The 13,995-nt window shown below is 40.5% G+C and overlaps 1 protein-coding gene across 2 annotated transcripts in view; it reads right to left on the bottom strand.

Annotated features, from left to right (window-relative positions):
- Positions 1-13,995, bottom strand: part of Col24a1 (collagen type XXIV alpha 1 chain) — a 234,275-nt gene that overhangs the window by 167,074 nt on the left and 53,206 nt on the right. For both annotated transcript variants that reach the window (XR_007595037.1, XM_050160215.1), the window contains 6 exons: positions 7,029-7,082; positions 6,190-6,234; positions 3,409-3,462; positions 3,286-3,330; positions 2,997-3,050; positions 2,739-2,792 (listed from right to left, as the gene is read on the bottom strand). Coding sequence is in view for 1 of the 2 variants with exons in the window: in XM_050160215.1 (XP_050016172.1) it covers positions 2,739-2,792; positions 2,997-3,050; positions 3,286-3,330; positions 3,409-3,462; positions 6,190-6,234; positions 7,029-7,082 (306 nt within the window). In the remaining variant the exon portion in view is untranslated. The remainder of the gene's footprint in view (positions 1-2,738; positions 2,793-2,996; positions 3,051-3,285; positions 3,331-3,408; positions 3,463-6,189; positions 6,235-7,028; positions 7,083-13,995) is intronic.

Below are 13,995 nucleotides of genomic sequence, written 5' to 3'. Positions count from 1 at the left end.
CTCTCTCTCTCTCTCTCTCTCTCTCTCTCTCTCTCTCTCTCTCTCTCTCTCTCTCTCTCACACACACACACCCAACTGCTAAGAACACAATAGTCTTTGCTTTCTCTCTCTCGGGGGAGGAGAGTTCCTGACCCTTCCAGAGGGGTAGCTTTCCCTGATTTCTGAACTTACTGAACAAAGCCCTCCCTGTTCCAGAAGGCACACACCTTCCCCATCAGGCTGTGCCTACATCTGGAAAATATTCTTTCATGTTATAACTCAGATCCACTTGGAAGCAACTATAGCAACCAGTAAAATCCAAGATGACAGAAAACTAAATCTAGGACCAAGGAAGACACCCTCAGGAGTCATTCCGGCCACAGCAGCAGACGAAGCTGTTAGGTAGGCACAAACTTGTATGAGCATGTGTGGTAGTAGGTTGATTCTGTGTAAAATTTTTTCACAAAATAGGAGTCTCATATCTTTACTGGAGAAGTTTTTCATGTCAAATACCTTGGTATTAGTAGGATACGAAGGAGTTTAGGCACCAAAGAAAAGGTTCTTTCACTAATATATTTTATGTGTGTGTTCATATGGGTATGCATGTGTGTGCAAGACTGCATGTGCATGCATGTTTGTGCATGAGTGAGTACATGCACGAGCACACGCACGTGCGTGCATGTGTGGGTGTGCATGTGTGTGCGGGCCAGAGATCAATTTTGAGTGTCATTCTGAGGCATCATCACCGTATCTTTTGAGACAGGGTCCCTCATGGGGACCTGGGTCTTGCTGACTGACTTGGGGCTAGGCTGGTTGGCAAACGAGCCCCAGACCCTCTTTCTCCCCCGCCACCCGGATCACAGCACACATGCAACATTGCTGAGCTTGAGTTTAGGCCCTCAGGTTGCACAGCCAATAGTTTACTTGCTCAGTCATATCCCCAGCCCTTGATAAAATCAACCGAGGGTCTAAACTGTCTTGAGCTCAAAGCATATGTTTTTCAAAGTTTGGTTAAAAAAAAAAAGATCAACCATCTCTCTGCTAATGGAATTCCCATTGACATTAAATTATTATATTAGAATAGTACAGAAAGATGGACAATGAGTCAGGAAAACTTATTCAGACAATTTTCATCCCTCACCGTAAGTAACTTCCATTAGTATTTGTTGTGATTTCTTTTATGAACAAATAATTAGGTTAGTATGTCAAATATAAAATACTCTTCTCTTCATTTAGACCTCAGACATAGTGGCAACACACAGCAAAGTCTCAGTAAATGAGAAAAATACTCACAAGCACTGAAATAATCTGACTTTCATCTTAAACACACGAAATTGGCTATTGTGATTATTAGCTACCCAAAGTCATAGAAGATCAAACGTCAGAGCTCGGTCTTAAACCCATGCTCTTATCTCTTAGTCTCGTTACTCATTTCTGCTGCTATGAGCATTCTATGAAATGAATTGGGTCAGAGGTTGAGTGACTCAACAGTGATTAGGCTATGTGAGCCTGAATTTGCCCCTTGTGTTCTGACAATATGAACTGTAGGGCATGTGAGAATAGCGCTGGGTTTATTTATCAGTATCTCAGTTAGATAACTGGCTTCTATCAAAGGATTTTGAAAACCCTTCAAAATATAAAAAAGGAAGAAAAAGAAAGGCTCTAGCATTCTTTCCCATCACCTCAGACACCAGGAAGTCCCTGTTGCTCAGTTTTGGTTCCTTCAATTCATTGGCTGTCTTCTTGACGGACTCTCCTGCCCTATTAGGGACTGAAGAGCTTTTGAGATCCAACTTCAGGGCAGGAGCTTTGAGCACGTGGTTAATTAGAGTAATGAAAATGAAAATAGGTCATCCATTGGCATGTCATTGGACAGACCCCCAAAAATATTCTTTGGATTAAGTAATTCCTGAGAAATATTTGTAAAGTTCTGGATGGATTATGCGAGGTTCTGAAGAGTAACCTTGCTTCCTGAGAGAAGGGTTGGAATCAGAGGGGGCACAGTAAAGTGCTCAAGAAAACATCATTTCAATACGTTATTGTGTATTTAATTCTATATTCACTTTTCTATCTATAACCACTTACTTATAGATATAAGCAACACTGATGTTTTATTTTTTATTTGTTTATTTGAGATAGGGGTTCTTTGTGTATCTTTGACTGTCCTGAAACTCACGCTGTATACCAGGCTGGCCTCGAACTCAGAGATCAACCCGCTGCATGCTAGGATTTAACATCTTAAAACAGCCTTAAAATATTAAGCCCTAAACCAGCACAGTGTCATGACTAGGAGCCTGTTCTGTGGCATGTCTCATTACCTAGGTTTGCTCAGGTGTCCACTGACTGACTGTGGACCTCATACAAGTTAATAAACTCTCTGTCTCAGCATCTTTCACCTATAAAATAAATAGTGCCAACTTCATAGGATTGTTGTGACTATTGAATCAGATATATAACCCTTATAACACTGCCTGGCACTTCATAAAGAATTAGACTTAGGTAAGACCATTATCAATTTAAACATTCAGAGGTCTATATTGACTTAAACTTTCTTCACTCTCTTTATGACTCTGTCGTTGACCTAGGGTAGGAGTCATGCTAGGGAAGTCATGCTGAGAACCTGTGGGCCAGCGATCCTCTAAGACTGAGGAGAGAACGTAGGGCTGGTAGGCATCTACCTCACATCCTAGATCGTTCTAACACCATTAAGCACCAAGACTCTGCTTATCACAGGAAACAAAGTGAAGGTGCAAACCTACTGAAGGTCCCGACTTTCCTCTTATCCCTGGAGGTCCTGGTGACCCGATGGTGCCCTAGGAGAAGAAATTAGGAGAGAAATATTATATTAAAGAAATCTTTCTATTTGTATACTTCTAAAATATTGATGGGTATATATTAGAATTAAAAATCAGATCAATATCATATCCTTAAAAATGCATGGCTGAAGTAATAAGTACTCCTTTTCTTTGAATCAATGTTTTTGGTTCTTCATTTTTAAGTGAGTGGTATAAAGATACCTTGTCTCCAGGATACCCAGGTTCTCCTGGCTCTCCCGTGATGCCTTGCTCGCCCTAGAAGCACAGTATCACAGAAAGACAATGCATTATATGCATGGTAAATACACAGGAAGGCACTTATTCATTATAGAAGAAGCTCTATAGGTTTCCCTACTTCTTAGAAAACTAGTAAACTACAAATTATACCCTCTAAATAAAAACAAAATACTTAATAATTTCTGTTGACATGAACAAAGTAACCAGCTGGGGTGAGGAATTATCTCTGTGATAATGTTAATATTGAAATCACCTTATCACCTTTGATTCCAGGTGGTCCTCTATTTCCTGAGAGGCCCTAAAAATACAAAGGGTGATATTTTGTGACATCATGGATAAATTAAAGAGAAGTATCAATAAGCAAATAGAGCCATACCATTGAGCCAGGAGCTCCTGGGGGTCCAATCAGTCCTGCAGGACCAACACTTCCCTGGGAAAAGGTAAGAAGGGTATCATTAAGTGCTCATTAGAACTAGAAAGAGGGTGTGGTGCAGCTAAAAACATTGATGAAATGAAAGCATTTTGCCCACTTCAGCAACTTTCCTTCTGTTTTAAAACAATACTCAACTCTTAAAACTCTAAGCAGCTTGTCTTTCTTTTGATGCCTCCTGATTCTACCCAAGTCTACTCTAATCAGACCCTTCCATACTCTGAGCTCTGTATATTTTCTGCCCATGTCATCCACTTGGCAGCATTTTTCAGATGGGTAACAGCTTGTAGAAATATTTCAGTGCCAAGTTCCCCTCCAATAGTCAAATACACTAATCAACCATCAGTTTTCTATTTTATTCATGAGTTAGCTGTTGGGGGATGATCTTTTTGTACACTGTGAAGATGTGTCTCTGTTTTACCTCCTCTGCCTAAGGCACCATCTGTTTGATTTCATAAAGAGCAGAATGGCCAATAGCTGGGCAGGAGAGGATAGGTGTCTGGATTGTGACCCAATTTACTTCTCATCAACTCTCCTGGTTTCCTTGTCACTCCCTGTCCTGATAATCACTTTGGTTCAGTCTCTGACAAAAGTTTCCAAATACTAAGACCGTTGTCTGTGTAGCCACGCCTATCAAATGCCTACACCTCCTGATACTCTGAAGGGTGACGCGAGAGGATTGGAGAATTCAAGGTCAGCCTGAGCAGCTTAGCGACAAAGGGAGAGGACAGCTCTAAATCAACAGAGAACAAAAGTTCAAAGCTCGGTGTAGTGGCTGTGCCAGTAACTCCAGCACTTAAGAGCCTGGGCAGCCTCGGTTTCACAGTGAGCTTGTTAGCTCTCATCCAGAGAAACCATGTCTCCAAAAGTAAAGCAACAACCAAACAAAAACTTCTGTTTCTGAGATTCTAAAAATATCACTCAGTTTAGCTAGTATCATGGCCATATCCACCACACGTCCTGATCCCCTTCTGTGTTTATCCACTTCCTCCTTTTCCTCTTCCTCCTCTACATCCTACACTCAGCCAGGATGCTCTTCCTCATGACAAGTTCCGAGTCTTTGAAAATACAGTGACCAGTACCAAATGCTTTTAGCCTAAGTCTCCCCGAGTCTCTTAATGAGTAACTAGCGGAGAGCAGACGTGTGTGCCATCCTCCACCCATCCCAGACTCACCCTAATAACTGTGATGTAATAGTCTCGATATCAAATGTAGAGTGGATACTGAAGGAATTAACTTTAAAATATATTTTTATTTTACATGGCAATTTCTGGAGTTCTAGTTTCCAACATTTCCTCACTGCATGGACAGTAGTCTACATTTATATGATACAGATTTCAGAACGGAAAACATGACACTGGTTCTTTTGGAAGAGCCTTAGGGTTTGTGAAGTACATTGGAGACAAATTATTCCCTACATGTTTAATCCTGAAATATACGGGACTGCGAGCAGCCAAGGTCCTGCTTTCCAGCTTCACAAATATTCAAGAGCAATACATCACTGCTCGCCATCCCAACTTTGCCAATAGGAAGCCATCGCTCATGCGACTACAGTGGCTACTTTATTCAAAGTTCTTAGCTTTAAAGCTTACCTTAGTTTTAAAAACACATTACATTTCTGTGTTTGGGAATTATTCAGAAATTATCTAATGGTGGAGAGACATTTTACAAACAAAAAGACATGCTTTGTGCCATTTTTTCCACAGACAATATAGCATTCTTAAATTTTGTCTTAAATTTGTCTCAAGATGCTTCATCTGGCATTTTGAGATGAGTGTGTTTTGAATGAATGATTTTACTATTTTTGTGACTCTAGAAGAAATATCACTAGGACCAGAAGATATTGGGAAAAAGGCTATGAAGAACTCACTAAAGCTGAAGAGTATGTGGTGAAGATGGGGGACCAACTGCAGAACCATGGTATTGGCACACCAGAAACCGTGTGTCAAATCCTTATCCTGAAAAATTGCAGCCTTCTAAACAGTAATGCATGCTGACTTTTGGAAAGTTTCAGCTCATCAGAAGAATCCGAAGGTCCTTTGCTACATGAGACCCTTCTGGGAGAATGTGGAACAGACAGAAGATGCATGGGAACATAATGAGGGTACCTGGGGTTTAGCACCAGGGTGAAGGAAAGAGGAGCCCATAAAGCTATAAACTTCTGATTCAAAGAAAGACACCAAAAGCATGTCTTCATTATGTTAGACAAAGGAGCCAGCAGCCAATTCAGAAGAGCTCACATGACTGCGTTATAGAAAGGACTGAGTTCTGGGCTTTTCAACCATGCCTGCCGTACTCAAAGGTGAGCATAGCACTAGAGTAGTTAAGAAATCACATTATGGCGGCCAACAGCATGGAAAACCACAAGTAGTAGAAAAACTGGCATCTGTTGGTCTTCAACTGGGTAGTAAAGATGACTCCCACAGTAAGTGGCTCTTCAATATTTTATATTTTGGAAGAAACTGAGTCTCACTAATGTCCTTTAACAAGGCAGTTACAAATTTATCCATGTATATGTACATTAATCTATAGAATAAAACCATTTTTAGCTTACCATGAAAGCAACAATTACCTTTTTGATTCATTCTACTAGCCTAATTTTCCTAGTTTGAGAAATATGTTTAATCAATGACACGAAAACTCATTTGACCAAGCTTTTAAAGCACATCTAGAAATTTAAATTATACACTAAACCACTTCATAGGGATGACATTTAGTGATACTCACTCTAATACCAGGAAATCCAGGAGGCCCAGTGCCACCTACAAGCCCCTATGATGGAAGAAAAAATAAAAAGTGCATCCATTATGATTCCAATCTGCTGAGGGGTTTTCTGAAACGATGCCACATTTCCAGGAAGTAATTTCAAAATTAACTTCCATCGAAAAGCATAAATTACTTTATTCTTACAAATGTGCTTTGAGATGTTAGAACTGCCCTCTAGTTTAGGGCATATAATTCTCTATGTCTTCTAAATACTTCATAAAAGAAGAAGATGCAATCAGTAATCAACATTACAGAAATACTGGTCTGTGTATTGCATGAAAAGATAGGTGGTCAGGGTATAGAGTTTAGAAGAGTTTCTTCAGATGGCTAAAAAATAATGCTTTATCCCTCTACCTTTATATTTATGTTAAAACATAAATAATACTTGATTTCATTATCAGAAAAATCATAATGTGATGTGTTATTATGGAAACATTATGGAATGTTTTCCAGTCTGAACAGTGACACACGAATGACCCCAAGTGGAAGACCTCTGTCCATAATTGAGCAGCATGGTTAGAGCCTTCACGTATGAAGGTCAGCGTCCTGGTCATATTTATCCAACTCACCCAAACATGGCTAAAGTGGTTCATTTTAATGACTACCTGTCACGATGGGGGTTTTCCCAAACAACCTGGGGTTATTTCTCATATTGAGAACTGACAGACTAGAGTGTGCATGGAGGCATGGAGACTGTGCGGCTCTGCTGTTTGTAAACATGCTCACAAGAATGCAATGCACTTGCTACAGAGCGTGAGTGATGCTCGAATGTCAGGCTGGACCCATCACAAGGTACTTACAGGGTTACCATCCAGACCAGCAGGGCCTCTGTCTCCAAAGTCACCCGGAAAACCCTGCAGAGAAAGGAAGAATGCCGCCATCAAAGCTGAAATATACAGAGAGCTCGTTTCACTGGTTTCTTTTTTTTCCCTTTCTTCATTATAACTTTTTTCTTTTATTTATTGTATATCTCACCAGTTTTCCCTCCCTCCTCTCCTTCTAGTACCTTCACCCACCTTTGTTCCCTTCCCCCAGTCCACTCTGCCTCCATTTCTGTTCAGGAAAGGGCAGGTCTCCCATGGGTATCAACAAAACATGACATATCAAGCTGCAGTAAGACTAAGCATTTCCCCATGTATTGAGGCTGGGCATAGTGACCCAGTATGAGGACTAGGGTTTCCAAAGTCAGTAAAAAAGTTGGAGACAGGCTCTGTTCCCACTGCTAGAGTCTCACAGAAGATCAAGCTACACAACTGTAACATGGATGCAGAGTGCTGAGGTCAAGAATTTTGTAACAGAAAACTATGTATTCCTTGGGTCTGAGGACACAGTAAGTTGACAGGATGCAGGCTGCGTCAATCCATGTGAAAAAGCCTTGGCACGGTGGTACAGTGGTGCACACTCCTGGTGCTGGGGAGGCAGAGATAGGCAGATTCCTGAGGCTCCCTGGCCAGCTAGCCTAGCTAAGCTGGTGAGCTCCGGGCCAATGTGCAATCCTGTCTCAAACAACAAAATCAAACCAAGGCAGATGGCCACTGAGAATGATACCTCTTGCTCGCTTCCATATATGTGAGTGCATATGTCTGAGCACACACACACACACACACATATGCACACACAAACACACACACACAATAAAACAGGAAGAACATCAATTTCTTAAACCCTTATCTGCATCCAGTCTTTGGATTGTTTCAATAATTTTTAAAAACAGCACATTTCTATATTTTAATAAACATTATTTCATATACCTCATAATATACAAAGAAGAGTAAAATAGCAAAGATAGAATTTTTGTCACTACCTAGTCACTGAATGAGAGGGAACATATGCAAGAGTGAATAATTCATCAGCTCCCTTTGCTGTCCCATGTGGTCCCTGGCCCTAAACCAGAGATGACAATTAGCAAGCACTTTCCTTATCTTGGGCTTTAGACACAGTGTAATTTATGTACATTTAATCTTCAGAACAGGTCTATTTCATGGATCCTAATGTCTTCTTTTTGTATCTAAAGAAATTAAAGTACAGGGAAGGTAAGTTCTTGGCTCATGGTTAGGCTGCAAACTAAGGTAGTCTAATTTCAGAATCTTTTCACGATGCTAAATCTAATAGCTCATTATTACAGGATAAATATGAAAACTCAGTCTTTTAAGTATGATTTTACAAGGGAAGGAGCAACACACCTGAACGGTGCACACGAAAGGGGTTTACAGTGTGAACTGTCTCCTGAGAATTCCACGTGGAAAAGCATGGAGGGGTGGCAAGGCAACAAACTCTCCCACCATGAACTCTATCAGAGAATAACTCAATACCCAGCTACTTACTGACCACTACATATGAAAGCTTTTCTATAATGATGTACCATTAATTCTTCTGAACTTTAAAATGCACTTTTAGGAAGTTTTCTTCATCATCACTATGATCATCAACATTATTTGGGTCTGAACATGTATTGTGTTTCTAGAGTGTGAGTGGGGCATACATGCCATGGTGCATATGTGGTGGGCAGAGGACCTGTCTGCAGAATTGGTGCCCTCCTTCTCCCTTCATGTGGGTTCCAGGTATCAAACTCAGGTCACTGGGCTTGCACAAAGCATGCGTCTACACACTGATCCATACCACCATCCCTAAGGTTCCTATTTTATAAAGACTATTTGGCAAAGACAGGTTATACTGTTTACCATCACAATACTTAGATGTATTCATTTTGAAATTCATGTCAAACAAAATGAAAATACGACTAGACTCATAACTTATTGATTTGGGCAAGTCAGCATTATATATTCTATTTAAAAGAATGCTTCAAATCATTGGCTTCCCCAGTACCTATGTGAAGATGTTTTGAAGATAGTTTAACAGCAGAAAAAGAAATAGATGATTCTCCTAAAACACAGTTAACTTCTAAAAAAAAAAGTTGTTCTTATTCTTTAATTTGAGGATAAAATCAACAACTGTGTAGTTGAACATAGTGTAACCACATTCCTTTAGTATCAGTAGAAGTTCAAGTAATGATCCCATTTTCACTGTCCTGGGAGATCAAACTGGTGTCAAAATGTTTATAACTCTGTAATACATCACCAAGTTTCAGCATGAGGGTCTTAGTCAGGATTACTACTGTTGTGATGAAACACTGTGACCAAAAGCAACCCAGGTAGGAAAAGGTTTATTTCACCCACAGTTCCATATAACAATTCATTACCAAAAGCAGTGAGCACGGGAACCTGGGGGCAGGAGTTGGTGCCCAAGCCCTGGAGGAATGTTGCTTATTGGCTTCTGTTAATGGCTTGCTCAGCCTGCTATCTTATAGAACTCAGGACCACTGGGCCAGGGATGACCCCACCCACAACGATCTGGGCCCTCCTCCTCCCCAACTGATCACTAATTAAGAAAATGCCTTACAGCTGGATCTTATAGAAGCATTTTCTCAACTGAGGATCTGGATCTTATAGAAGCATTTTCTCAACGGAGGATCCTTCCTCTCTGATGACGCCAGCTTGTGTCAAACAGATATAAAACTAGCCAGTACAATGAGCTAATGCATTATATTTGAAAATATTTATGGCAGTCAGGTAGTGAAAACAAAAGAGGAAAATATTGCCATGAATTTGATAAGTTAGAGATAATTGATGTTTTTCCTCAGTGAGATAATTAGGAAGATGGGATGTAGTGGGTGGTTCTCTTTATGTAAAATGTCCAGAGCAGGCAAATTCAGAGAGACAAAGTGGGGATGTGGACGTGCCAGGAGGAATGGATGTGCTTTGGAGCATTGGGCTGCCTTGGGAGGGGTTGCTGAAAATATCCTAAAACTAGAAAGCTCAATGAATGCCCAACTCTAAATGCACCAAAACCTATCAAATTATATATCAAATTTAAAGGAGTGAATTTTGTGTTATGTGAATTATAGTTCAATAAGCTGTCCTGAAAACAGAGAATTAGGACTCCAGACATGGCTCAGTCAATGAAGTGCTTGATGCAAAGCAAAAGGATCAGGGTTCAGATTCCCAACACCGGTGTGAAAAGTTGAGCTTGGTGTCACATGTCTATGATTCCGGCACTGGGAGATAGAGATGAGTGGATCTCCTCAGCACTCGTTAGCCAGACAGCGTTTGCTGACAGTACAAAGCAACAGTGACAGATATAACTGCATAGTTATACTACACAACCTATGGAAAGCTCTTAATACCGTGAAAAGAGCTATATCCCTGACCAGACTGATGAGTTAGCTCTGGTGGAGAATCTCACAGTTGTGGCTGACCTCAAGAAACTGATAGACTATAGAACCTGATGGTGGCTTATGCCCCAAAGCTAGAAAGAACCCAGAGCCCTCAATTCTCTAGCTCCACAGAATAACTTCTCAGAACTGGAATGAGCTTGGATACAGACTTTCAGCCAGTCTGGCCTCCAATGGCATCTTGAACGCTACCTGATGGTGTGAGCACAGGGTTCTGCTAAGCAGAGCCTGGATCCCCACCATGGAATTCAGTCTGCCATACTTGCAGTACTTGTTATGCAGCAACAGAAATAGGAAACTAATAGAACTGCCAGTCTAACCTGTAAGCAGAGACGATAAATCCTCACTCATGCACTTTGTTATGGGTCATTAAGTCTGCTCACTATCTCTAGAGTCGTAAGCCTAACACAGGCTTGAGGATTTTCTGCTCTGTTTTAGTGCATGTTCAAGTCAATGAACATCAAAGCTAAACAGGTCAAAATTTTGTTTACCTTTAACAGTTTTGCCTTAATCTTATGAAATTTGTATCCTTAAAGTTGTATCATGCTAGCATTTCTGTTCATCTATTTTCCAATGGAGAGGGTAAATGATAACATTTTGAAGACAATTTGCATGTAGTATCCATGTAAATCCAGGTTTAAAATATCAGCTTCTGATAGATTCTAAATTTTCATGAATTTGTAAGAGTATTTATTGCTACTATTACATTAATTTTATGACTCATGGGATTAAAAAATCAGAGTACAGATGGGAACCAGCCAACATAAGCTTTCAATTATTGATAACCACAATTTCAAGGTGTAAAAGTCCACTCTACTCAATTATACAATTAGTTGAACACATCTCTTTACCGTTTTTCTTCTGTATGACCAAATCCTCATTGTAATTTTAATCCATTTATATCTACAACATTAATGTCACCTCAGGCCTTCTAGGACTTCACAGAGGACGTGCTCAGAATGTCTCTGAGGCCCACGTGATATTAGATGGTGACAGCAAGTCTCAGTGGTCTTCAGTGTTCTTTGATACTTGCTATTCCTGCTCTTGTACAGACCCCTTCCATGTCCAATCATGGCTGATGTTGATCACCCACAGAAAACAGAGGTGGTAGCACGTGATTTATGAAACTGTCCTAATGAAGATGCTGTGGCCTCTCTACTTTGCACTCAATGTCTCCCATCTCAGGAGGAGAAGAGCTCAACATTAAGACTCCCACAGAGCCTTACTGAAGTCAGATCTCCCACTCCCAACTATCATCTACCTAGACAGCCTGTAAGAAAACTACCTTAAAGGTAGATCCTGTCATCCCAGTCAAGCCTTAAGTGACTATGACACCCCTACCCAACCTTAACTTTAGGCTCATGAATTAGACGACTCAAACAAGCCATTTTGAAGTTCCTGACTAAGGAAACTATACCAACATATATTTATTATCGTTTAAGGACATCTACTTGGAGTTATTTCTCATATAGCATGGATAACAACTGTAACAACAGTGGTATCTAAAATAATAGGGCATGCCATGGTAGGATGGGGTACTGAATCCTGAATGGCTTGCCAACCAGCTGCCTTTCCTATACATTTGTGTTTGTTTATGATCTGCAGAGCCTCCTAAAGCTCAAAGAATAAGTTTCTCTTTTGCCTGAGTCTAACACTGATATTGCTATCAAACATGAAAAATTTCAAACACGAAAGGTCACTTCTGCTTGAATATACAGGTGGCATTTACAGTTGAGGTCACTCACAGATACCTGTAGTGTGTTTAGATATGTGTAAACAAGGAAAAACTTCTCGCTGAGAGTGTTCAATAAGAGAATTATTTTCCCAGTTTTACGAAGAAATCATAAAAGTAATATGTATAGAATAAGAAAAATAATCATCAAATGGTTATGATGACTACTCACTACAGAATTAAAAATAAAACAATAAAATACTTCTACATAATACACTTTTTATTTCTAGCATAAGGTTTAAATATATATCCAACTTAAAGTAGAAATAAATAGAAAATATTAATAGTGGTAATAAAATATGGTAATAATAAATTGTATAGATAAAAACACACTAAGCTGGCATACCAGTGTATAGAGATGTATATCTTTCTTAGATGAAACCAGAATAATTTCTCTAGAATCAGAAAGAGGAAGCATACTGCAGAGTTTACTTCTGTGCATCCTACACACACACCTCTACTTCCAGCATTTAAAAGTCCTCGATGGAGGGAAAAATCACCACAAATCCAGGCTGCAGTGTGGCCGGCTTTGTGATACCCATGTTCCACAGCCTCCTTTTCTACACAGCTAGGACAGTTGGATCCACGGGTCAATGGTGAAGCCTGGCACCTCGGGCAGACTGACAATAGTCTTCAGTGGGACTTTGAGTCATTCCAGGCAGGCTTTGATAGCCCATGCCTCCATTTTCGGAGTTGTTTCTGTCTTGTTCTCAAAGAATGGCCATCACTTCACGCTCCTATTCTGAGAACTGCCAGTGTCCTTCAGTTCATCTCAAAAAAATACTTGGAACACAACATCTGCCACTCTTGCTGTTTCCCCTCAAAGAAAACGTAGCCCCGCCTGCCATATGCCACGTATCCTTCTTCCTTTGATGAGCTATCAGCCTCTGCATTTTCCATCTGTTATCAGCCCTGGACATAATCACCCAGCTGACTCTCCACCTGCTGATGTCACGTCCCTGTAGAATCATGCCCTGTCTGGATTTTCTCCAAAGGAGCAGTAGGTGTCCCTTTCCCAACCCTGTGGGTGAAGCAAGCTCAAAGTCCTAAAGTCTGAATTACTCTACACTCATCATACAGGAGTTAACCAAATATGGCTGCAATAGACAGCTTCATAAAGTAGAAACCAGAAAATAGATAACCTTTTCCTTAATGAGGAAGTAATGCGTGGAAAATTAATGGTAATCTATCAAAGCACCTCAGCCTTTCCTTTATGGCCCAATGAACTACGATTTTTCCCGAAGCAGAGTAAATAGTCTGTGTGTACTTCTCCAGAGAGCGTGCACAGCTGAGACGGTAGTGTGCACCACGTTTTTAAGATTGCTGTGGGCTAAACATAGACACTAATAACAGATGCTCAGCAGAGCGCTTCTACTCCGAAACTCTTAACCCTGGGGTTAGAAGCCAAAACATAGCTTACTTTAAATAGACTCCTCCAAGAGAAAGCTATATGAGATGCGGTCTGGGGGTGGGGAATCCTGTTCTATAGTTAGAAAAGTAAACATCCCTTAAAGGTATCAATTTTCTTTTCCCAGGAGTAAAGCCCAGTGTGGCCATACACTCTCGACCTTTAAATGTTATAGGGTCTGATTACTTGCAATCTAGTTCTTTCAAGTTCGAGAAATCTCAAATAATTTTAACGTCTGTGTCTGAGTGTGTGCACGTGTGCATGTGTGCACACAAATGCAGGTGTGTGCCTCCACAGCACATGTGTGGAGGTCAGAGGACAACCTGGGCACTCAGGTGCCCTCTCACTTTTGCTTGAGACTGAGTCTCTCTTTGGCTTGGAGCTGCATCACAGAGG

Source organism: Alexandromys fortis, unplaced genomic scaffold, assembly GCF_014885135.2.
Source record: "Alexandromys fortis isolate MF-2015 unplaced genomic scaffold, M_Fortis_MF-2015_v1.1 scaffold_124, whole genome shotgun sequence".
NCBI lineage: Eukaryota > Metazoa > Chordata > Mammalia > Rodentia > Cricetidae > Alexandromys > Alexandromys fortis.
Note: the sequence above shows the minus strand (reverse complement) of the source record. Positions and strands in the feature narration are given on the sequence as shown.